This window comes from Crocodylus siamensis, chromosome 2 (assembly GCF_052110815.1).
Source record: "Crocodylus siamensis isolate JL-2025a chromosome 2, ASM5211081v1, whole genome shotgun sequence".
Classification (NCBI taxonomy): Eukaryota; Metazoa; Chordata; order Crocodylia; family Crocodylidae; genus Crocodylus; species Crocodylus siamensis.
The window spans coordinates 55,117,429-55,144,192 of record NC_143396.1 but is presented as its reverse complement, the minus strand read 5'-3'; the positions used below and the strand labels follow the sequence as shown (position 1 = coordinate 55,144,192).

Genomic DNA, 26,764 nt, shown 5'->3' with positions numbered 1-26,764 from the left:
AATTCACAATAAAAATCAAACACCATTATATATACGTGCATATACATATATACACACACACACACACACGTATATACATACAGAGAGAGAGAGAGAGAGAGAGAGAGAGAGAGAGAGGCGCTGCTGGTCCCTCTCACTGTCCCCCAATAGCTCCCTGCCTTGCTGGTGCCCCTCACTCCCCAACCACAGCTACCCTGATCCTGCTGGTGCCCTCACACCCTGCCCCACTCCACAATCCCCTGGCCCTGCTGGTGCCCCTCACTCCACACCCACAGCTCCCTGCCCCTCCTTCCCCAGCCCTGTCAGAGGGGGCCCCTAGCTGCCAGGGCTACGGGGTCAGGGTCCACAGCCCCTACTCCCTGCAGCAGCACCCAACCCCCGGCTGCCACCTGCATGAGGCAGCGGCTGCTGCAGCATAGCAGAGCATGGAGCCTGGCTCCCTCCTGCCAGAGGCAACACAGCTAAAGCAGAACCCATGCGGGGGGTGGGGGCAGGTGCAAGCTGCCCACTGTGGGTTCGGGCAGGTGGGGCTGGCTCCCCTCTGCTGAGTGCACTCCCAGGGACAGGGCAGAGGGAACCCGTGCCACCCAGATCTGTGCGTGGGTCAGGGATGGGCTGCCCACTGCTGGCTGGGGCTCCCTGCCTTGCTGCCCTCCCCCAGGAACTCTGCAGCCCAGCGGGTAAGCCCAATGTGGCAGGGCACAGTGGATCTGGGCAGGGAAGCTCAGTGCCACTGCGAGCTCTGCACTGCCCTGGTGAGAAACCACCCTTCAGCAGCGAGGGGCACAACCGCACACCGCCACCCCTGCTGCTGCCAGGTGGGCACGGGATGCCTTGCAGGGTGATACAGAGCTTGCAGCAGCAAGGAGCTTCCCCAGCTGGCCCCACTCTGCCCTGCAGCACTAGGTCCCACTCACTGGGCTGCAGAGGCCCTGGGGGAGGGCAGCAGGGCAGGGAGGCTAAGCCTGCCCCGGTCCCATATACAGAACTCTGCGCCCCCCCCACAGGTTTCTCTGTGCTCCCCACCCCTGCCCCCCAGAAGTGAGCGTAGCAGTGGAGAACCAGCCCCACCCCCACCTCCCAGACGAGCCGTCCATGGCCCCATCCCACTCCCTGCCAGGGCCCTGCAGCTGTGCATTCTGGCCCAGGGCCCCAAGCCTCAGGCACTGCCTAGCCGGGCAGCAGCCCCAGCCCTGCCCAACTTCTTCCCTCATTATGGAGGTAGGCCTCAATCCCCTGCCACTCCCACCATACTTACCTGTGGGAGTTGCCCTCTAGGCTGCCTGGCAGCCATGTGCATATACATGCACATGGCACCCCTTGCCTGACTACCCTCTCCCACGCCCCCCAGCCCCTTGCAGGCTAGAACTCTGCCAGCCTGCAGAGAGCTCTTTGCAAAAGTGCAAAATCTGTGCGTTTCTCCATTAAAATTAAAAATCCGCATTTCTCTCAGGTAAAAGGGGAAATCCGCAGTTTTTTCCATATTCCAATGGGAAACAAAACCTGGATCCCTAGCTATGCAACAAACTATGAAACAATTTAAGACTTAATACAATTCAAAATATGATAACGAACCCTGGATGAAGTTTAGGTTCACAGGAATCAAAACAGGAGTTAAATAAGCAACATTGAGCATAATTGAGCATAATATGTTTCTGTAATTATAAAGGATTTTGTAAAACCAAAGAAACAAAACAGTGAAATTTCTCATATTTACTCAATTCTAAGATAGGGTGTCGTCACCCGTCCCCCCAATTCATCATGGGAGAAACAAAGCCTTGTCTTAGAATTACACTTCACAACTAAGAGCTGTGAGAAAACTGTGCAGGAGCCCAGCTCCCAGTTTCTCCTTCCCTGCCCTGCTCCTTTCTCCCCTACTCCTGCCATGGGGAGACAGCAGAAGGGAAAGGGGGAAAAGGAAGCAGGGCAGGAAAAACCTGTGGGGTGCCAAGCAGGGTTCTCAGCACAGCTGCTTCCTACAGTGTGGGCAGGAGCAACACTGCGGCTCCCCCTGTACCATGATCAGCAAGAAAAGCAGCTGGGGGAGGAAGTAAATGGTAAGGTGGTAGTCACCAGGAGGGCTAGTGATATGGGGCAGGATGCTGGCTCCCCTATTCTGGCTTTCCCCATGCCTGCCCCTGCTTTCCCTGCCTCCTACTCCTTTCCCCCCCGAGCCACCCCCTTGCTTCTGCTTTTCCCACTGCATGCCCCACTGGTGCTGGTTCTTGATGCAGCAGTGGGGGGGACAAATTTAAGATGATCCCCCAATAATTAGATCCCAGATATGGAAATTTATAACAAAAATTTAAAGTTACCTTAGCACTGAGTAAATATGGTAAGAAACAAGGAAAGAGCCACTCTGAACTCTATCCCATTTTAAATAAACCTCAGCAGCAAATGGCTTTTTAGGGACCAGATGTCAGATACACATGTAGTGCAAGGACCTGGGTATTGCACTTTAATGTTATGAAATTAACATTTAAAATTTGAATAGAAATCCTTTTATCTCAATCATTCATTTATGGCTGTCATTTCAATACCTAAATATTTCAAGATTAAAAAAATAAAAATTAGACTGTTTCAGACTTTGCATCATACCTCTAGGAACTGATGGAATACTGGAAAAAGAGGCCACGTTTTTCCTAACAGAAGCCCCAACATGCACTTGGCAGTATTTATGTCTAGGCTGCGCTGGTCCTTCTCCTATCAGATGGAAAGCAGACAGTAACAATGTAATCTCTGTATTTTTCATTAGCACCATACAGCTAAATTATCAGTTCATTCTTAGCACATTGTAAAAAGTAAGGACAAATAGTAGAATTGTTAAGACTGTTAAGGTTTTCTCCAATTAAAGGTAATGAGGTTTACTGTTGAAAACTGTAGTTACTGACCAGGCTACAGAAAGGTACTTTCCATACTAACTGTAGTTTTTAAAGGTTCTCGCCTGTAGACACAGAATACAATTTTAGGATGCAACCTAAAATCTTTCTGGAAGGCAGTGGTTCTTCATCTTCTATTCATGTTCTACCTATGTCTTTCTGCGAACATTGCTATGTGAACCGTCAGAAAGGGATCTTGAGCCATAAGGAACATCACATCTGTGTTCAGGTGATCCACAAGGTAATTTGTCCTATATGCTGATTAAATTATGCCCAGATTCAATGAGCTATCAAGCAAACACAAGGAACACATGCAGTGAGAGGCAGCACATGGAGACTGTCGTACAGAACTCTGGTTTTCATTCCAGATGCAACAGTAATGTCAGCTTGGGCTAGTTACTTTTGAAATGGAAAACAATGCCTTTGTGTGTCATCTGTAACTGTAAGATTCATTACTGTTAATAAAGGAGTCAGTGAGGTACAAACTCATAAGAAAGGCAAAGTGCAGAACTTTATGTATTTAAATTTCTGTAAAAATATACACAAATTATATTAAATCAGGCCATTTTATATCTTACGTTTGCTTTCCATTTTAGTGTATGTGTATTCAAGTGAAACACTGTTAAATTCAAACACTCAGAAACTGGGAGGTAAAATCCCCTCAATTAAATTACTGCAATGATCTACCAATACTGAATATTAAAGAAGTTGCATAAGACAGTGCCAAGAGGGACTCAAATAATGTTCCACGGCATAGGCAGGTGTTCATTTGAAGTGCTAAAAATTTCAGGGAAATTTGCAGGTCCACAAAAGCACAGTGTCAAAAGCAGGTACAGCTAATCAAGTGCCTCTATGCAGTGATCGCAGCATGCTTTGCATGGGCCTCCATTTCCAGAGGAAAGCCCTAACTGGCTGGCTGCCCAGGGACTGGGAGCACACAGCCACAGCGTGCCTGGTCAGTTTCTACTGGCAAAGGCTCATCAATTTCACCTGCAGCTTGCAACAAATCCTGTCTGCCCACCCACCTTTCAGCTCCTGATCCAGCAGTGCCACCAGGTCCAGTGCATGCCACAGTCCTTGGCAAAAAGTCAAAGCCTGCCACTGCTTCTTCATAGAGCTTGTTCAACTGCTGTTTACATAGGACAACAGCCATGTAGCCAAGCCCTCAATTATGTCCACATGGTCTCCCGTTTGCCAACAAGTTTGGTGTAGGCAAGTCCACAGTGAGAAAGGCAGTGCAGGAGGTATTACTGGCTAACAAGCAGATGCTGACAGCGTACTTCACCCACCTCATTAACCCAAGGGTGGTTGGCAGCAGGAGGGTTCTGATGACTTAGTAGATGCTTCCCCAGCCAAGCATGCCAAGCTCATCTGCTGCACCAACCCCTCAGGCTCCCAGGACTTGCACCGTGCCAGGCCCTGGGCCTCAACTGACTGCAGAGTGCTGCACAAAGCATGCACACATCTGGCCCTTGGCTGGCACTGCACCACAGGGCTTTGAAGTCCCCTTTGCTTTAGGAGAGGGGCTGATCAGCCTCCCTTTTGACACAGATATGGCATTTACTAATTGTAAAAGCTGAGCACAGACTCGGACATACCCACACGTGAGTGCAACCACCTACAATTTCTTGCTGTGTGCCCTCGCTTAGCTTGTTAATAATGTCAGAAATGCTGACACAACAGGAACAGATATTTCTATAAGGCAGGAGGATCTGGGAGGTGGATTTGTGAGGTGTTTTTTGGCGTGTTCACAAAAAGAGGACACCAAGCAGCAAGTCCATGTGGCGATCTGCAAATTGGCTCTGCCTCCTTGAGGCAGTAAAATTTGACACGACAGAGTCCCTGGAGCCATGAGAGGGTGGAGGCAAGGAGTAAAGCCTCCTGAGATGCTGGAAGACTGAGCCATACCCTGTGACACTATGCATAACTATATAGAAATTACATCTGGTGCTAGAATACTTAGTATTGGCAAGTTACTGTTGGAAAGAGCTAACATTTTGTTGCAATATCACCTTCTTTTTTTCTGTGACAAACCACTTAAACGGTTATATGCTTGCCTTTTTCCTGTGCTAAAAGTTGGATTTCTCACCACTTACATAATGCATGCCCATGGCTTCAGCCAGAGCTGACTATAACCTATAAATGTTCATGTTAGGAGAGTTTGGAGATCATTATTTAGCCAAGATGTTTTCAGGATTGCTTAATGGGATGACCAGCAATATTGGAAAACTATATCTGTATAAAGAACATAAGACAACAGCAGAGAAAAAACTTCCCTTACACGTTACAAAATATCCAACGTCTCATCTGTGAGAGTACTGTGTACATGAGGTAACCTAAATTTGTATAAAAACACCTATTTTAAAGGAACATTACAGTTGCAAAGTCAAGCACTCATCAGTTACAAAAGGCTCAATTTAAGATAATCCTGCTTGAGTGCATATGTCCTGGTAACCTTTCAGCTGTATTGCCGCAGCATGTAAGAACCCAGTCGTAGACCAGGACCTCATTTGCTCTAGCTGCTGTACAAACACAGATCATAAAGGTAGTCCCTACCCTACAAAGCTTCCCTGCCCTTTCTGCACAGAAGCGGAGTCATTCAGTATGCAGGAAGCATGGCAATAATATGGCTGCTCAATTATTTTTTTTAACTCTCATTTAATGCAACTCCTGTTCTGGCTTTTACTACGCACAATTCAAAAGCTTACACTAAAATATTTTCTAAGAAATACTTTGCCTTTCACATTGCACTTACCACTGCAGTAACCACATGTCTCAGATACTCTTTTCCAAAACACCTTAGTATAGCAAAGTACTATTCTCATTTTATAAATCAAGCACACAGAAACATTAAGATCAAAATACTCAGAAATATCCACTAAATCTGTGCCCAAATGAAATAAATGAGTATGCAAATAAAAATACCTATGCTTCATTTTTTGTTACACTGATACTGAGTTTTGCATTTTCAGTTGAAGCTGGTAGTGCTCAGCACTTCAATGTCAAATCCTAGCTGATTTAATTGGGCATCCAGGAAAGCGGGCAAGTAAAACAAAGAGTCACTGATAAGACCAGATTTAAGTAAGTTGCCCCATTACAGAGAAAAAAGTAAAGTTAAAAATAGATCCAAGTTCTACTGGCCTGTATTTCAATAACTTTATTATAAGAATATTCTCTACACACTCCCAACCATGTCTCATTTAGTACATACCCAGCTTCTGAAGAGAACTGTGTCACTGGAATATAAAAATATGTGTGCGTGCTACTCGTGGCAAAGTCACAACAGGGAGAAGATCACAGTTATAATGGCCACATAAAAGAGGTCAATTACAATTCCTTTGCCTCTAACAGGATACTTGAATTCTGGGGTGGGCAAAATACCCTCCACAACTACAATACTGGAGTTATCATACAACACAGGAGCAAAGAATGCACTATTTAGCAAAAAACTGTAGATCTGAGACAAGTTTTACTTTAGTATGCCAAATACCACTTTTACTTTTGTATGTTCAGTATGTAAATAACCTAGGAGTTTTTTCCTGCAAAACCTAATTACACATCACCTTTATTTGTAAGACTACGTTTGCACCAGAACTTCAGAAACTGCAATTAACGGAAATTTGCCATCTTAGGGCACAAGCAAGCCTCTGATATCTCTGTCTATGCCTCTTTTGCACATTCTTTAGATCAAGTCTCATAATTTTTCCCTCAGACTATACAGTTCAATAGGTTTCTTTCAGTTAGTCCCTTTATACATTTCTAGCCGCCCAATGGCACATCTGCCATGGCAGATTCTCTGACTGCATTCTTAACACATCCTAGATGCTTTTTCCTCCTTTTCTGGATCACTTTGGAGGAGTACTGAATTTTGAAAAATCTCAGCATTTCTTATAAAATCATTCCACTTAATATGAGCATTTTCCTGACACTTTTACTTGTGAAAGCATTTAGACATCTGTCTGTTTCTTTGGTGTATTTCTTCCTTTCACATCCACAGGTCAAGGATGAAATGAGTTAAGAGTTTCATAGCTGGTCTCTACAGTTGCAGATTTTCTGATGACCAAACTATTCTAAACTGGTGAAGGCAGATGATACCTTACTGATTTGTAACTATTTGCTTCTCAGTGTCCTATTGGTTGGCATGGAAATGCTGAGGTCTGAAAACTCACATTTGTTTGCTTTCTAACGTAATTCTTGAGATAGGAAGTGCTGGGACTCTAATTTTTTTCCATTAAAAAAAACAAACACCCTTTTTAAAATACAAAATGGTATTTCAGTCTGGCTTCATGTTAACTGAGCTGCCATTTGGAGGACTGCTTACCAGCAGAATCTGAATTTTCTAGCCTACCTGTTAAAGCCATGCAATGCCTTTACCTATACTTTTGACAATATACTGTATCCTTGTTTGAGACCACTGACTGTTAAACTGTTAATTTAATTCTGCATTTATAGGGCAAGCTGAACCTCAATTATTTTTATAATTTCTCTAATCAGGATGTTCTAGTGAACTGCAATAGAAACTGTCAAATTCTCTCAAAATCTTAGCATAGGGCAGGTCAGTTTTTGCCATTCGTTGTTCTCTTTGAAGATTACTCAGGGTAAAAAAAATCTTATGATCTTTCAGATCAAAATCAAGTTTGCTCTTATCTCCGTTTTGCTGCAACTATTTACTTTATTTTTCTGCATCACAGAAGACATTAAAATTTATCCAATTACTGCAGTCGCTTATATCACCTTTCCTTGATATTTTGAAATATAGTATCATTTTTTTCAGAGACTTTCCTGGTTCTACACTTCACCGAAACATCCAGTTATTCATGAAATAAGAGTAAGCTTTCAATATTTGTTTCACTATTTTCCAGGTTGACTTAGCCAGGGTTTTCTCCAGCTATTAACATTTCATGGTTTTCTTTGAGAGATGTTGCAACACCTAGTTCTAGGTTCTTAATTTCTTTGTCAAGTTAATGGCTTGAGCTGAGTTGTTCACTGAAAATCTGTCTACTACTCTCTCTCTATTCTTTTGTTAAGGGTTGGGTTTTTTTGTAAGAGATCCTCTAGAGAATATTGACTTGTTTGAGAAACATGCTGAGATTACCTTTTTCAGTAGCCTCTTCAACTTCTCCAGTATGTATTTCCTCTTGTCTTCTATTTACAGTTTTCTCCTATGTTTTATGCTGCAAAAAGCTATTTCTTTTTTGTAGGTATTTAAGGGGTAAGATACTTACTTTAGTTTGCTTACCTCCTTTGAAACAGTTCCCTGTATCCTTACTTATCCAGACTTTAGTTTCTTACCTAATAACTAGTTAACATAACAGTCACGCAAAAAGTTAACATTGATGTGTCATAATACTCATGGTGAACATAAATCCCACACATCTAGACCTGTTCAGATTAACTTTAAATTATTTTTGTAAAGTTTAATCTGTTAGCCTTCTGTTAATGTTTCTGTTGCTTTGGGGGACTTTGTTCTTTCCCACATGCTAATCTTCAGTTTTGCCACATAAATTGTGATCATTATAGAAGTCTGATCTTCTGTACGCTTTAACATTCTGGAGAGTAAATCTAGCTTTCCTTCCCATACACTGACAGTCAAGCTGAGTATTTCCAAGTTATCTTACAGAACCTGTTGTGAGGGAATGAAACTCCTTCCAATAATGATCCCTGATGCCATACATGGGATCCTATGACCCCAGCTGACTTCCTGCCCTTTGGGCAGGGGGCTGGACTCGATGATCTCCCGAGGTCCCTTCCAGCCCTAATGTCTATGAAATCTATGAAATACATTGTCCTACCTGTATATCTTCTATATTAGATATTATTCTGATTTGATTGTTTCTAATAAGTACTAATTTCACAGTCTTCCAAAAGAGTTATGAATCAAAATTTACATCACAGACAGCTTTTTCCCTCAGGTTTCCAAGAAACAAAAACTCCTAGGTTTGTGTTGGAAAACCCCCCCCAGAGATCAGTACATAACTCAGTGGACTAGTAAATGAAGCTACGGGCTTTACACTAGAGACTTTTACCACGTGAGCTCTCTCTTCCTTCAAGTGCCAATAAAAAATTCTTTAAATTAGTCTGAGCCAGCACTGACAGCATTACTTTGACATCCCGTTTTAAAGCTCATTATGATGACACTGCATCTCATTACTTTTAATCATAGAAGTCTAGCCCAGCAGTACTCAGCCTCTGTACCACAAGTCAAATGCAGCCACAGAACCTTGGAATCCGGCCTGTGGAGCTCCCCGGGGCTCAGAAAATTTGGCAGCAGTAATAGTTAAAACTTACACCCCTCCCCACTGCCAAAATCCCTAACTCTGCACGGTGGATCAGAGCCGGGCCACATCCTACCCCCTGCACAGCTGGTTTAATGCTGGCCCATGCCCCCTCTTCCCCACCCCCCCATGGGTCTGGCCCATTCCCATTCCCTCCACCAGGCTAGGTTGGGGCTGGGTCACACCCATTTCTCCCTGGGCCACCCTGCCCCACCCCCTGCCCCCCCATATATCAGCTGTATTAAGCCAGGCTGCCCTCACCCCTGCCTGCATGGCTGGATGGGTGCCTGATGCACCTGTCTCAGGTGCCAGATTGCAGCCACCAGTCAGATGCAGCCTGCAGAAGGACCAGACACTGCCCATCCAGCCCACAGAGGCAAAAGGTTGCCACTGATCTAGCCCATTCTGTTAAGCAGAAGGTCAAGGAGTTCCACTGTGAAGAACCTATAGAAAACATTTACTTGAAAAGAAAAAATTAAATTGGGCACTGCATTAAGAGTAACATTTGAGATACTGATTTTCTGCAAGTGTAACACATGGTTCTGTCCGACTTAATAGATTCCTCTGGAATTAATGCAGGTTTTACCCTGTTACAACTGCCTTTTTAATACAAAGGAGAAAAAATGTATTTTGGGCCTCAATGCCCAGTCATGCGTCTTCTGCAAGGCTATTATTACCTTGAAAAGGTTAAAAAATAGTGACAGTATTTCTTTCAAAATAGTCCCTTATATATGAAGTACCTGGATTTCCAATATACTAATATTATAAAAGCCTTAGTCTGTCTGTAATGCTTTATTTGCACTCTGATTGGCTGACTGAAACAATCAGAGTGCTCCAAGAGCATTCAAACAAGAGACGGCGCAGACACAGGGGATGGGGCGTGGGGGCCAGGCCAGCTACAGGCAGTGGTGACAGAGCAGGGGGAGCCACTGCCCCACTGCCACCTGGTCCTGACAAAAGCCAGCGGGGGGGGGGGAGGGGGGGGCACAGTGATGGCACCCTACCACCGCCACCACCGCCAGGCCCTGCCAATAGCTGGGACAGAGGGAGGGCAGCAGGGAGAGAAGGCAGGTAGACACAAGCCAGGAGGACCCAGAGTGCAGCGGTGGTCGGGAGCAGCACCGGACTTGAAGCAGGGGGAGGGGGGGAATGGACCCAAACTGGTTGGGGACGGTGGAGCACGGCCACACCCAAAATGCGGGGGGGGGGTGCAACACAGGCCTCTGTCAGCCCCTCCCCCATCATTCTTGACAGGCAATTGGTTAGTAGCTTTCCGATTGCTATAATAAAAAGAAGAAATGCAATCCCCTTAAACCTTGAAAATATCTGCCTGAATAAGCAGGCACATTTTAAGAGTTAGAGTGCCCACATCTCTAACATGACTGTGAGTATTTTACATTATCACGGTATCTAAGTGCATCAGTTTTTCATGTATGTACACACAATTCCCTAGGTCAGGGCTGTCAAACTCACCCCACGTCCCAGACTTGACCTAGACTGCTGAGCTCCTTGCAAGCCGGATCCATGAGACCAGCAACAACGGAAGCAGCAACAGTGGTAGTGGGGCAAGCAACTACGAGCCTAGAAGCAGGCCAAGTGGCTCTAGGGCAAGCAGGGCTGTGTTAGCACAGCCCTCACTCATATGCCTGTCACCAACACTCATGTCCAACAGGCCCCCAGGGCTCCAGCTTCCACACAGTCCCCCACATCCCACTACCCATGGCCTAGCACTAGGCCAACAGTTCTGTGTGTCAAATCTAGCCCACAGGCCATAGGTTTGATACCGATTTCCTGGGTAACAGGAAAGTACTGTTTTCACTTTACAGATGGGAAATTGAGTCAGAGAGATACTAAGGTTCTGAAATCCTCCACCAATTAAGTCAACGGGAGCCCTGTGGTTTGTTTCAATAAGCACAGTAATGGGGCCCAAGTGATCTGTCAAAAGTCATGAAGAAAAACTGTGACAGCACAGGCAACTAAGCTTGAATATTCCACATTCAAAACTAATACTACAGCATTGTTCTTCCCCCACATGTATTCTTCCTTTGAGATTCTGATATTTGATATGTGTTTCAAATTCTGTGCAAGATGGGTTTTAAAGAGCAAACACATTGCTTCTAGCACGTGCCGGTGTCAGAAGAAACTTTGACAGGTATTGTAGGAACAACTAGTACAACTTCTAAAATACCAGGCATGAAAGTAAACCTACAGAGAGCTATAAAAAACCATAATGCCAGACTTTGTACTCTTGGACTACTCACCCGTGCAAAGTCAAATGCGTATCTATAAATAAGTTTAAAATTTGTTGGCTCATTTAATAAAGTTCTTAAGTAATCCAAGGAATTCCTTAGTTTTTCTGTTGTATCACATCTATAAAAAAAGAGAAGGTGATTTTATAGCCAAGATCTAGTATTGAAAACATATCCATCTCTGCTTTCATTCCCCTCCTTTGTATGCCTCTTCCACAGAAGTTAGACATATGGCTCTAGGCTTGTCTTCAAGAGTTGCATGAATTTGGGCTGAACCCAAAATGTGAATGGAAATGGATTTAGGTAAAATGGTGTAAAACCTTAGGTTGTATAAACCCTTTTGGTCCAAAAGTTTAGGTAGGTTTAAATTAAACCTAAAGGAAAATGTTCCCAATCAATTTAAAAAACTAGAAACTTGCCTATACAAGGCAATTAAATGTTAGAACAGGTGTTGGCAATGTTTTTGGATAGAGTGCCAAAAACACCCACAACCTTGGCTTGTAAAATGTTGGCATTCCAGGTGCAGACGGTGGGGGAGCCACCAGGGGCCTGATCCTTGTTGTGGCAGCATAGCCCCAGCCCCTTCCCCACCATCCACCGAGGCACACATGCATCCACTGCCAGTAACAAGCCAGGCTGGGGCTCTGCAGATACCAATGCAGCTGCTTGCAGCCTCCTGGCTACCTGCCACAGCTGGCCCAGGCTCTGGGCAGGTCTCTGACACCCACCACAGAGTTTGGCCTGCTTGCAGCAGGTGGTAGGGAGACTGCAAGTAGCTGCACTGGGGTTTGCAGAACCCTAGCCCAGGTCATTGCCAGAAGTAGGTGCACTCATGCCCCAGGGAGGATGGTGGGGAAGGGGCCAGTGTTGCACTGCCACAACAAGGATCATGCTCCTCGTGGCTCCTCCACCACCTGCCTTGAGGCATGCATGCCAAGCAAAATGTCTTTGCGTGCCACACACTGGCACATGTGCTGGGGGTTGCCTAAATAGAAAAAATATACGTATATAAATCAGCTGATGGAACTCTGTGTATGACCATTTTTAAAGTGTCTTAATTCTACCATCATTGTGCTGCTTTGGATAAATCAGACTTATCTCTGCCTACATTCTCCTACCTTTATTTGTAACGCAGAATTCTTTCTCTAGAGGTCCTTTGATTTACCTACACTGAGAAGCCCTCAAAAGAAAGGGCTTCAGCCTATTTTGTTCTTCAGCCAAAATAAGTGTGTGAACAAAGAGTTCACACCAAATCAATTTACACAGTTAGGTGAACTATTGCTGATCCCTAGTGTACTCATGCATACAGGCCCAGGCCCGGAGGTTAAAAGTAGTACTTTCACATCAGTTTAAATTGATTAGCTGCAAGTTTCAGTTAAGTCTAAGGGCTGGTCAATATTACAAGATGTCTGCTGACGAAACGTCTTCCAACTAAATGCAGCCACTATGTAGAAGGTGCCAAAGCATCCACTCAATAGAAGCTGTGTGGAGGTGCCAGAAGCCAGGCAGAATTGCAGCTCTACTGGTAGGGGAGGGCATATGGTGTATACTAGGAGACACCAGGTGATAAAAGGTGCTGTGAAGCTAGCAGAAAACTTGGGCAAGTCTATACATTCTCAGTTTTGTTTTGCAGAATTTGAGTTATGTCAGCTAAACAATGTAGTGGGGACCAGGTGCAGGACACCCAAGCAAAAACAAACAGAAAAAAGAGTGCCCTCATCACAGTTTGTGCCAATATAAACACTGATGATTTTTAATGGAGTGCAACAAAGCTTGCAACTAGTAACAAAGTGCTATGGTTATTTGATGCATTAAACAATTCATGCTATAGCCTGGCACGGGGTCTGCAAAGCCACAGCATATCTAAAGCATGAACACACTGGTCAAATCAAAATTACCTGGTACAAGCCCCATCACTAACAGGTTAAAAGGAGGCCCAGGAGAGAGAAACTTTCTCCCAACATTTGGACTGTAGGGAGGGGGCAGGCTTCTTTTTAATAGAAGCATACCTGGAAGTAATATTTTGAGGAACCACAAGTACTGAGGAGGATAACTATAAAGGGGATGCAAAGCAGATACTTCTGGTAGTAGGTTTGGGTCAACAGAGCAGAAGCCAAAAGGATAATGCCGTATTTTCAGACAGAGTTAAGTAAATAAACCAGACTCAAGACAAGATTCTGTATTCCTTTTAGCTAGTAATATTATATCCACAGACATAATAAGCATTATGCCTGAGGTTGCACTTATTTTAAGACTTTTTGGTTTAGTCATCAGAGCTTATGTAGCCTAGTTGTGAGGATGCATAAGGTTTAAAAATGTCTGAAAGCCACACGCTGCTGTAAGTAGGAAAAGGATGAAATCTTATGTCTACTTCTCTGGAGAGGAGCACTAAATCAATACCTATACTACACCAACATAACTCTGGATACAAATGCATTTTAAATTACTAGATTTACTATAACAAAATACAAAAAGCTTATAAAACTTCAAGGCACTTACTGCAGTGATGTCATTCCTTTTAACCATTCTTGCAACGTAAAGTAACCCATGTTTTGTGCATCCAATTTCCAAGCTAACACAAGCATAACTACCTGTTTAAGAGAGCACACTATTAGGTAAAACAAAAAATAGTCTTGGACAGTTATTACTTAACAGACTGCCACATGCTCTTATTTGGTTTAGAGGAGAAGTCATTCAAATATGAATGGAACAGTCAGGATACTCAGACTCTTCCTACCAAGAAAATGGAGCTTTTTAGAAGCTCTAGATTTTAGCAAACTGCTCATCTATATAATAAATAATTGTGCATTGCACTGTCCTTCCTGGTAACTCTGGACAGTCGAATCAAACTACACCTGTAAATTCTTTGGGGAGATATGGGCTCTGCTGTAATTTTCATATCATGAAGTGTGCTCCAACTTTTGGCCCCATGTTAAACTAATTCAAGATTAATGAACCTCTCTCCTGAAAATAAGGGTACATATGTCAGTAAATGTAGGTCTTCAAGACAACATCACCTCTGCATATTTTAACCTGGGGAATGTGCTTGCTGTACATCGCCTCATGAAACAGGCTTTCACATCAAATACCTGCAACTATGGGCCATAAGAGGAGGCAGCAACCTCTTGCTGCCACAAGCCAGAGCTTGCAATCCCAGGCCCCAGGCCCCTGCTGTGGGCCAAAAACCTCCAGCCCCCAAATTGCTCAAGCAATCTCCATTAACTTTTGCTGCAGATTTCAGGCCCTTCTGCATCAAGGTAAATGCAGGCAGAGAAAACAGCATGGAGAGGTACAAAGATGGGTACCGTGGAGGTGATGGGCAACACAACATAGCTGCATGCCACCTCAGGTCAGGTTGGACCTTCCTGGACTCTCTGCAGGCCACAGGTTGTCAACCCCTGAACTATAATATAGCTTTATGGATTTGAATGAAAACACAAAGCAGTAAACTCTACACCAAGTAGTAACTCTACAGTAATACAGAAATCCTCAGCTTTGGGAAGGCTGACTGTCACAAACTCAGGAGACTGATCAGCCAGGCACTAAGAGACCATGGTCCCTTAGAAAGCGGAGTCCAAGAGGAATGGTTGTTCCTTAAGAACGCAATCCTTGAAGCACAAGGCAAGTCAATTCTGTCCTGCAGGAAATGGAGTCAGCAGGCTGGGGAACCCCCTTGGCTCAGTAGGGAACTTTTGGACCTCCTGAAACTAGAGAGAGAAGCCTATACCAGATGGAAAGTGGGAATCATCACCAAGGAGGATTACACAGCACTGGCCTGCACCTGTAGAGAGCAGACCAGAAAAGCCAAGGCAGAAACCAAACTCAGGCTAGCCACGGGAATCAAGGACAACAAAAAGTCCTTCTTCAGATATGTGGGAAGTTGGAAAAAGAACAAAGGTAACATTGGGACCCCTGCTAGATCAAATGGGGTAGCTGATGTCTGGCACTCAGGAAAAGGCCACTTTCCTAAATGACTACTTTGCATCAGTCTTCCACCTGCCCAAGGTGGTCACCCTATCAGACTGGACACAAAGCATGCAGGGGGTGGGAGATGGGCCCACAATTGACACAGATCAGCGAGGGAACACTTCGAGAGGCTCAACATCAATAAGTCCACAGGCCCAGATGGACTGCACCCGAGAGTCCTAAAGGAGCTGGTGGACATCACAGCACACCTTATGGCGAAGATATCTGAGAACTTGTGGCGCTCAGGAGAGGTACCAGAAGAGTGGAAAAGAAGCAGTGTGGTCCCAGTTTTTAAGAAAGGAAGGAAGGAAGATCCAGGGAATTACAGGCCAATCAGTCTGACATCCATCCCTGGAAAGATCCTGGAGAAATCATCAAGGGTTCCATCAGCAACAGGCTAATGGAAGGCAACTTTCTGAGTACCAGCCAACATGGTTTTGTTGCTGGAAGGTCTTGCCTAATCAACCTCATCTCCTTCTATGACCAGGTGATGCATTGCCTGGACAAGGGAGATGAGTTTGATGTTATATATCTGGATTTGAAGAAAGCCTTTGACCTGGTCTGCCATGATGTCCTCACAGTTAAGCTGGAGAACTGCAGCCTCAACCATCTCACGATCCAATGGCTGGGGAACTGATCAAAGGCCAAGGGAGTCCACATGAACAAAGGCCAAGACAGCAAACCTTATGAGGAGAGCCTGAGGGACATGGGACTCTTCAACCTGGAGAAGAGAAGGCTCAGGGGGGACTTGATAGCAGCCTGTAAGTATATAAACAGTGTGGCACCAAGATCTGGGAGAACAATTGTTCACCAGGACTCCCCAAGGGATAACAAGATCAAACGGCCCCAAACTTCTGGAAGGTCGATGTAGACTTGACATAACGAAAAACTTCTTTACAGTCCGAATGTGCAGGGTCTGGAACCGACTCCCCCCACAGGTGGTGCAAGCACCTACTCTGGACACATTCAAAAGGCATTTGGATGCTTATCTTGCTGGGATCACTTGACCCCAGCAGACTTTCTACCAACGGCAGGGGGGCTGGACTTGCTCTCGCGAGGTCTCTTCCAGCCCCAACAGATGTTCCCTATTGCCCAGTTTCAAAATGGTGTATGTCACATAGACAAGACTAGTAAATTATTCTCCCATTTGAAATTCCACTCTCCTCAGAAATCTGAAGCAAGCAAAGGAAGTCCAAAAGCCTTTGTTATTATTGTTCAATTTGAATCAGCCAACACATCTTTGAAAATCTACTTTTCAGAGGTTAACAATTACCACTTCTAAAATTAATCAAACTTGGTATTTGTACTCATACTTTTTGGTCCTGCAACGTGCCAGTGATCCACTGCTTTGGAGTAGACTCAGTTAATCGAGTCTGCTCCTCACGCGCGCTGATGCGTGCTGCACTGTATCGCATGCAGTCATATAAGCATTGAAATGAGCATCAGCACATAGAAAATGACACTGGAGCACTTTTGAACTAAAGCACCTTCTATGTGTTTTGGTTCAAATGTACACTTCTGTCATTTTCACAGCACTGATGGACATTTTGCTGCTTATACAACTGCAAGCATTGCAGCACCAGGCGCTTTTCAAAAAGCCCGGCACTGCGGCACTTGTGCATGTGTAAAAATGCCCAGTGTTTTCAGAGTGCACCTAAACAATCAGTAAGCCTTCTTGCCTAATGTTTCACTAATTAAAACTAGGGGTGCACTGACACGGATTTTGGGGGCCAGTACTGATTGCTGATTTTTATGGAGGCATATTGGTCGATAATCTGATTTCCAATACAGCTGCGTGCAGCTAGTAAGCCTGTTGTGATGAAAAGGGAAGTGGGGAGGGGAAAGGGCAGATCTATGTTCCCCACGGTGAGGGAGGGAGTGGGGCTGAAATAGGCACTGCCCAGGCATGGTATGGCAGGCGCGGGATGGAGCCATATGGTGCGCCTGGGACACAAGGGGGGGCTAGCCCCTGCCACTTGCCTGGGAAGGTGGCATGTGCCCCTGGATCTGTGCGGGGTGGGGCAGGGCAGGCTGCAGCTGCAGGACCTTCCCCACGGGACAAGCAGCAAGAGCAGCCCTTCCCACTCCCCACCCCCCAGATGATAAACAGCTCCATCCCATGCTTGCCTCATCCCAGCTGGGCAGTACATATCCCAGCCCCAGCCACGCTCCCTCTCTTGCTGTGTGGGGGTGTTGATCTGCCCATGCCCCTTCCCTCCTCACCCCCCCTCCCCCACCACCACAAGCTTACCAGCTGCATGCAGGTCTCCACTGCTGGCTGTGCTCCTCACTGCCTACATGCTGCACTGTGGCTGCATACACACATGGGAATTTATCTGCCAAATTATTGGCCACTTCAGGCCAGATTTCCCATATAGTCAATTTTCTTCATATTGGTGCCAATCCAATATCAGACTAATATATTTGTGCATCTCTAATTAAAACTATGACAACTTTTAAAATGGAAAAGATAACTGGTCAACAGTTAACCAGGCTACTTGCTGAAGCATGATCAGGAAAAACCTTCAACTTACATTTTCTGGTTCAACTCCAATGTCTTCACAAAATTTCTCCATGCCCTCAGGACCCACAACATCATCAGTTCCTGCAATCAAAATGCTATTTTACATTTATGTTTAATTTAAAATTCATTGGAAGCTTATCACTGATGCAAAAGAAAAGGAAACACGCAACACAGACTAAAATTTTGTATGATTCCGTTTGTTTACTTGCATATAAAGAAAAATTACTTAACATTAATTAGAGTTCCATGCACTGTCCTTGTGCACCTCCTCATTATGGGTGCACATACATAACAACACTTACACTTGGAATTTTTGCCTTAACATTACTCAAAGCACACTAGAGCCTCAGCCCCTCTCAAGCTCTGTATAAAGGCAATATAGGGTACCACACACTACCTCCTTTTTGGTTTCCTCTCAACCCCAGTCAAAGTTGCATGCAACTACAAGGAAGATGGGATGTGAGCAGGATGTGGGCGCAGACGTGCATATGCTCATGCAAAACTAATAACACATCTCAAGGAACTCTACTTATTGATAAGTAACTTTTCTTGTCTCCCTTGAGTGATTTTACATAGGCACAACATGACTACAGGTGACTCCAAAGTGGCGTTTGCACACCTGGAGGTGGGTATCAACATTTCTAGCCCCATGGGTTGGGTAAGTGTCACAGGGAGAGTCCGCGAACTGGAACCCATGCACAAAGCAGCCAGTCTGCTGGCCCTGCCCCCCACCACTGGATCCTGCACATGGAGCAACACTGTGTATCACTAGCAACTTTCCAGACCCATGGGCCAGATAACATAACTCCAGAGACTGGATTCAGCCTGCAGGCCAGAGGTTGAGCTCCACTGCTCTAGGTAAATAACTGAAAGACTCCATTTTACTAAATATGGAAAAGGTACAAATGGAGCCCCACATGGTCACCTTGCAGATACATATTAGTTAGAATCACAGGAAATAGGGGATGTAAGGGTCCTCATGAGGTAATCGAGCCCAGCCCCCTGCTCAAGGCAGGATCATCCCCAACTAAACTATCCCAGCCAAGCGTCCGTCTATCCCACTCTTGAACATTCCCAGGGATAGACATTCCAGGTAGTTCCAGGGAATGTCTCTCAGTAGCCTGTTCCAATGCCTAACAACCCTCATAGACAGAAAGTTCCTTCTAACTTCCAACCTAAGTTTTCTCTGCTACAATTTGAAGGTATTGCTCTGAGTCCTGTCCATCTTCATCCTCTTTATAATTGCTCTCCAGGTACTGGAAGACTTACCAAATCCTCCCTCAGTCTTCTCTTCTCCAGACTAAGGAACCCCCATTTTTTTCAGCCTTTCCTCCTAAGTCAGGCTTCCTCGGCCTCTAATCATTTTTGTCACTCTCCACTAGATTCTTTCCCATCTGTCCACATCTTTCTTGAAGTTTTGGACCCAAAACTGAACTCAGTACTCCAGGTAAGGCCTCACCAGTGCTGAACAGAGCTGCATAATCACTTTCTTTGACTTGCAATAGAGACAGTATTATTGGAGATACTGCAACAGAGATGCAACTGAGTAAGCTGTTGCTTTTTTGGCAACAAGAAGAGATTGTTGGCTGCTATTCAGCTTATGATCCGCTGTAATCTCCAGGTTCTTTCCTGCAGTATTGCACCCAAGCCAGTCATTCCCATTCCCCAATCTGTAATTCTGCATGCAATTATTCAAGTATAGGACTTTGTTATATCTCAGCTGATTAATTGGAAGCCACTTCTGCAGTCTATCCAAGTCATTTTGGATCTTAACCATTGCTGCAGAGTAGAGCTCTCAACCTTTTTGGACTCAAGGCACCCCTCAGAAAATGACAACTCTTAATTTTCACTCTTTTCTTTAATACAGAAAAATAACAGAGCAATTCTTCTGTTGCAAAGAACTCAGAAAGAGCACAGATCAGAATGTTTCCAATGCTACAGATCCCTATTTAAAATCTCTGGGTTTATCTTGTCAATGAAACATTCACATATCTAACAGTGCTAACACTGCACAGCACCCTAGGGCACCCTTGAAAGAATCTCAGGGCACCCCAGGATGCTGTGGCACCCGGTTGAGAATCACTGCTCTAGGGCAGTGTTTCTCAACCTATCAAGTAACAAGTACCCCCCAACTTCTGAAAAATGTTAATAAGTACCCAAACACTCAATTTTCTAAGGGGATTTTATATTTACTGACTAATGTGTGCCATACGTTGGAAGAAGGGCTGTGTACATAGGGCTGTGACAGGACAGATGTCTGATCTGGTGTGGGTAGGGTTGCCACCTTTTACACCAGGGGTGCACAACTCATGTATGTACCCGGGCTAGAGGTGATGTTGGCCAAAGCTAGGAGGGCTGAACCCAATGCTGTACAAAGCATGGCATGCCAAATTATTACTGGGGAATTTAAAGCGCTGCACAATCTGCTGCGCACCCATTTTTTTGCCATAGTTTTGGGAGTAGGAAGGGGCAAGAGAGAGAGGAAAAGAGGGCAAGAGACAGAGTGAGTGTTGGGGTACCTGCATACCCCCTGCCTGTGTCTCATGTACCCCCAGGGGTACACGTACCACAAGTTGAGAAACTACGCTCTAGGGTTTCTGCAATGTGGACAACACCAAGTTATGTGAAAATTTGCTAAGCAGGCACTCAGTCTCATCATCCAAATAAATAATGAAGATGTTTAACAATACCAGGATAGACTCCTGGGAAAACCCACTTGATATCTCCTCCCAGCTAGATGTTGAGCCATTGAACAGTACTCTTTGAGCACAACAATCCAACCTGTTTTGGGTCCACTTTGCAGTACTCTTGTCTAATCCGTATATCCTTAGCTTGTTAAGGAAAAATGTTGTGGGAGACAGTGCATGCTTCTCCGTTGTTCGTGCCCAGGATCGCAGAGATGTCTGCATCACCCGAGCAATGATATTAGGAGGCGCTACTTCACAGTCAGGGCGGCTAGGGCCTGGAACCGGCTTCCAGAGGAAGTGGTGCAGGCTCCTAGCCTGGGGATTTTTAAAAGGAAGTTAGATGAGCACCTTGCCGGGGTCATCTGACCCCGGTGCTCTTTCCTGCCAAGGCAGGGGGTCGGACTAGATGATCTACCTAGGTCCCTTCCGACTCTAGCTACTATGAAACTATGAAACTATGAATGCTAGGACATGACGACTGCTGGATCCATCACCACTCATCTCCTTGGTTATGTCATTCAACTGGCTCCCAAGCAACACCTGCAGCAGAAGCAATGCTGACGGAAGATCAACATCAAAGGAGTCAAGGACCCAATCAAGTGAGACCTCTTCCACCAGTGTCTCAATTAAAATGTGGCAAACTCCAGTCAACAACACTAGAATGGTCGGCAGCACTTGGGGTCTATCATCAGCACCTGTGAAGAGACACCTGGATTCTCTACCAGGAAACATCAAGACTGGTTTGATAGGAATGACCAGGAGATCCAAGAGATGATCGACCACAAGTGCAATGCCTTTTGCACTTGGCAAAACGACATCAACTCCAAGCGAAGGAAACAAAGTCAGAGATTTTCAACTTTTTCTTAACAAGTGTACCCCTTCTGCCTCAAAGTTTCAGGTCATGTACCCCTTTATAATTTTTTCTTGTTTTTAAGGTGGGGGGGGCAGACTGAGGCCCCCATGGTGAGGGAGGAAGTAGCGTTGGAGCAGGGGCAGGCACTGCACAGCCAGGGCGGAGTGCAGGACAGAGCCGTGAGAGCGGTTCATCCGGAGCGAAGGCAGCTCCTGCCACTGCACTTACCCTGGCAGACACCGGAGGGGCATGTGCCCCTCAGATCTGTGTATGGTGTGGAGGCAGCTGCTGCTGGAGGCTGGACTCTGCACCCCGCTGCCGCTGCCCCAAGAGCTGCACAACACTATGTGCCTGCTGCCACTGGTTAGGCAGGAGACAGACACCCCCCCCCCCCCATCCCCCATCAGGTAAGTGTGTGGGAGGGGGGCAGGGCAGGGGAGAGGGAAGGGGCTGAGGGGCACCAGGTCGGAGATGTTGAGGAGGAGGGAGTGTGTCTCTGTGCCAGCTTCCAGGCAGGTCACGGGGGGGCAGAGCCCCGAGGGCAGCAGCGCTCCTCTGCTGGCCGCACATATACAACCCGGATGGACAGACGGAGTAAGGGGGCAGGGGGCTTATATGCAGTTGCTGCCACCGTCACCACCACCTCCCGCTGCCGCACCCATACCCACACCACTGTCCTACTGCCTGTCATATGTGCATCTCCGTGGGCTGCTGATAGACCTTGAGCCCAGCCAATTGTGCACTGCCCATCAGCAGCCCCTGGAGCCGCACATGTGATGTGCTATAGAAAAGTGGTGTGGCAGCAGTGGTGGTGCACGGTGGTGGTTGATGGTGGCAGCCACTATGTGCAAGCCCCCCTCACCTCATCCAACTGGCTGGGCGGTGAATGTATGGCCTGCAGAGGGGCTCCATTGCCCTCACCACCCCCAGCCCTGCTCCTAGGAGTAAGCACAGAGAGTGAGCTGAAGTGGGGGGGCGGGGAGGCGCCACGGTGTGCTAAGTGGGGCTGGTGGCACCCAGCATGCCCCTCTCCCTCCCCCGGGTAAGAAGTAAAGTATGGGAAAGCACCCAGGAGAAATGCCACCACCGCACCCCAGGGCATGCTCCATCCCTGCCCCCCTACAACCTAAGTACCCCCAGTTGACAACCCCTGAACTAAGTCATCAAGAAGCCAAGGCAGAGGTCCAAAGGAGGGCCTGTGATATGAAAAGCAGATGGTGGGAAGGCAAGGCAAAGGAGATTCAACACCTTGCCAACATCCATGATATGTACAATTTTTTGTGTCATCGAAGCCATCTACGGTCCAAGCACTCAGGGACCAAACCCCTTGAGACCAAAGGATGAAGAAAACCTGATCAAGGAAAGGGGAAACATCAATGCCTGCTGGAAGGAGCCTTTTGAAGACCTTTTCAATCAAGACTGCTATTGATGAGAGTATGCTGCAACACCTAGTATGAAATGATCTCAGAATCCCCACAACCCTTAATGAGATGAGTAAAGTCATCAAGCAGATGAAAAATCACAAGACATCTGGAGCCGATGGAATTCCCACCTAAATCTTCAAGCAGGGGGAAGAGAAGCTCACATCACAGCTCTATGCCCTCATCTTAAGGGTCTTGAATGATGAGAAAAACCCAGATGACCTCAGGGATGCCATTATCTCAGGGGTGGGCAATTATTTCAGCTTAACAAGTTTTGAGGATCACTTAACAAGTTTTGGCAAGCTGTGGACGGCCGCAAGGCAGCCCCACCCCTCCCCTCCCCTTGACAGATGCCCTAAAAATCAAACTTCCACAATACCATATTTTAATTGCATTTTAAAAAGATATTTTTGTCCTGATTTGTATGCATTTGCATCATGTATATAGGAGGTAATTTCATAATAGCTCAAAATGAAGTTTAACTCTTGTATATTGCAGGGGTGTGATTGCAGGGTAGCTGGTATGGTGGGGTGCGCATGGAAACCCACTGCGTGTGCCCCCCTGAGCCATTCAGCACCTGTGCCCACCCCACAACAGCCCAGAGCTCACACACCCTGCAGTGCATCCCTGCTATTGCCACCAGCATGCACTCCCAGCCCTACCCCATGCCTGCTCCAGACTGACCCTGGCAGAAGCAGATCAGCCAGACTGCGTGCACAGTCCTGACCAAGTCCCTGTGCCTGCTCCACACCACCCACACGTGGCATGTCCTGCTCCCCCCTGGGCACACAGCAGGGCTGGGGTGGCTCAGCGTGCTGGACTGCCTTTCCAGGCAGCTCAGGCAGTGCCAGCCACTGGCCCCCAGCCCCACAATACCGGTGGGGACCTGCACACAGCTGTGACCAGCCCTGCACCTGATATGGACTCACCTGCTCGTGTGGAATAGCTGCAGCAGCAGAAGTGCCATCAGGGCAGAAGTGTGCTCAGCGCAGGGGAAAAGCAGTCCCTCCCCTTCAGCACTGCCCAGTGCTTCCTGCAGCAGCCATGCAGAGCCCACACTGGGCTGCCCCTGGCTCCACCACTGTCACTGTCACCTCCAGGCTGCCTAGTGGGAGCAGCCCAGCACAGGCTCCACATGGCTGCTGCAGGAAGCGCCAGACAGCAGTGAGGAGAAGGAGCTGCTTTTCCCCCACACTGACCACATTTTTGCCCTGCCTGCGCTGCTGCTACAGCTGTTCAACATAAGCAGGCAAGCCCGCAGCAGGCATGGGGTGGGTCAGGGCTGTGCACGGGTCCCCACCAGGACCACAGGGCTTGGGCCTGAGGCAGTAGCAGACAGAAAGAGCTGCCACTGCCTGGGCTGGCTAGAAAGGCAGTCCAACTGTGGAGCCACCCCAGCCCCGCTGCAAGGCCAAGGGGTGGCAGGACATGGCAGGACCAGACAGTACCTAGGCCAGGCGGGACTGAGGGACCTGCTGCAGGCCAAACAAAGCCCCTCCATGGGCCAGATCTGGCCCGCAGGCCATATTCTGCCCACCACTGCATTATCATGACAATCTGCAAGAAAGAAGACAAGTCCAACTGTGGAAATTACAAAGGAATCACCCAGCTGTTCACCACAGGAAAGATCATTGAAGAAACCCTTCTGAACCATCTCCTTCCACTTGCTGAAGACCTTCTCCCAGAATCTCAGTGTAGGTAGAAGGCATCAAGAGGCACAACTGACATGATCTTCACTGCTTGCCAGCTGAAGGAAAAATGCTGGAAACAAACATAAACCCTTCTACATGGTTGTCTTTGACCTCACACAGCCTTCAACCGTATCAACCACAAAATGTTTATGGAGGATCCTTCTGAAGTATGGTGATGAGTTGCAGCGGACATCCATTCTTTGCCTGCTTCATGACAGTATGCAAACCATGGTTCTCAATAATGGATCTCTCACAAATCCCTTTGAGGTGAAGATGGGTGTTAAGTAGGGCTCTCTCACTGCTCCAACAATCTTCTCACTATTCCTTACTGCAGTGCTACTTCTGGCTACTAACTGGTAGGAGTAGAGCTAAACTACTGAATGGATGGTAAACTGTTTATTCTCAGCCAACTCTGAGTCAAAACCAAGACCACCCTGTCCTCAATCATTGAGCTCCAGTACACTGATGATTAGGGATCCAAGTTTTCCATTTGTCACATAAAAACACAGATCTTTTTCCTTTAAAGAAGAAAAATAAATGCCAAAATATGTAAGTATTTAGAATTTATTTTATTGTAAGATTGAACCACCAATAGGCTTCCAAACTGCTTTCAAATTGTAAATATATCAACAGAACATTGTGTTCAACTGATGCCTATATATATATAGTGGTATTTCATTTAAATTGCAGAAAAACAGACATTTTGGGTTTCTTAAATCAGAGAATTTGGGATTTTTATTAGAAAATCTGGGATTTTAAACAGAGAAAACCATGATCCCTGCTGATGATGCTGTAGTTTGTGCTCACTTGAAAGCAGACTTTCAGGCAATTGTTGATGGCTTTACCAAGACATAGAAGAAAATGGGACTGAAACTTAACACTGAGAAGACTAAGTCCTCCATCAACAAGCTCTTAATGAGCAGACCTCAGCTCCAGTAATTTGGCTTCACGGTGAGACTCTAGAGAACACTGAGTATTTTGTGTACCTCGGAAGCTCTCTCTTGCAGAAGGCTGACATCGATGAAGAAATGCAAGTGCAGCCTTCAGATGCCAGAGGAAATGGGTGTTTGAAGATTACAACGTTGGATCTGAAACCAAACTCATGGTTTATCAAGCAATCGTGAACCCCACCTTTATGCGTGGAGCTGAGACATGGACAATGTACAGAAGACGTCTCAAGTCGCTGGAGACATACCATCAATGCTGCCTGCAGAAGATCCTTCAAATCCAGTGGGTAAACAGACGCACTAACATTAGTGCCCCCTCGCAAGCAAACACCACGGGCATCAAGGTGATGATCATCCAACATCAATTTCATTGGGCCAGCCACATCATGCAGATGTCCAACTCCAGATTTCCAAAGCAAGTTTTATTTTCCTAGCTCACTCAAGGTGTACAGTCAAGAGGAGTGTAGAGAAACCTCTTCAAAGATAGAAAAAAAAGTAACATCAATATCAACTCATAGGAGACTATAGCCTAGGACTGTCCCAAATGGAGGAAGAGTCTGCTGCAAGGATCTCAGTACCCTGAAATCCTGATGATGATGATAGGAGACAGAAAAACAGAAGTGGCCTGTCACAGACAAAAATAGAACATAGAGCCACCCACCCAACATGGAAACATGAGCCCAAGCTGCAAAAGAGTCTGTCAATCCTGGATAGGGCTTGTCAGTCTCTTCACACCCACAGATAAGACAATCCTGGCAGATAATCATCCTTGACTGCAAGGGACTGCTGATGTTTGTGACATTGATCTGAAACGTAACATCTTCTTGATGTATTGTGTTTGAATGCCAGAGGTTCTGGACATAGGCTTCCCATCCCAATAAGGAAGCATCCATCACAGTTGTCATCAACAGGTATGCAAGAAACATGCAAGTCCTCTGCACATATTAAATAGGCCCTTGTCCCACACTAAGACAACCAAATTGCCGGAGGAAGTGTGCTATCATACACAGCAGATAATTCCTCATAATCAGAACTGCATGAACCTTCGGTGAAGTCTGGCACGTAGCGTTACAAAAGTAAAAGGAGTTATATGACCAAAGAGAAGCAGGCCTTGCATTTCATAGTAGGATGATACTCAGCGAATAAAATATAAACTTTTGCAAGGGCTGGAATCAGGTCTTGCAAAACTGAAGTTCTAGATGTCATAGGCTGCATCTGCAAAAGATGCTGACTGAGCAGCAGCCCAAGACTACTGCACAGTAGCATCATGTG

At 46.1% G+C, this 26,764-nt stretch overlaps 1 protein-coding gene across 5 annotated transcripts in view; it reads right to left on the bottom strand.

Moving 5' to 3' along the window:
* DCUN1D4 (defective in cullin neddylation 1 domain containing 4) overlaps positions 1–26,764 on the bottom strand; it is a 72,962-nt gene that overhangs the window by 1,126 nt on the left and 45,072 nt on the right. For 4 of the 5 annotated variants that reach the window (XM_090035910.1, XM_090035911.1, XM_090035915.1 and 1 more), the window contains 4 exons: positions 17,904–17,974; positions 13,903–13,994; positions 11,416–11,524; positions 2,599–2,703 (listed from right to left, as the gene is read on the bottom strand). In XM_090035910.1, the coding sequence (XP_089892036.1) occupies positions 2,599–2,703; positions 11,416–11,524; positions 13,903–13,994; positions 17,904–17,974 (377 nt within the window). The remainder of the gene's footprint in view (positions 1–2,598; positions 2,704–11,415; positions 11,525–13,902; positions 13,995–17,903; positions 17,975–26,764) is intronic. The other variant, XM_090035913.1, reaches the window with a different exon arrangement.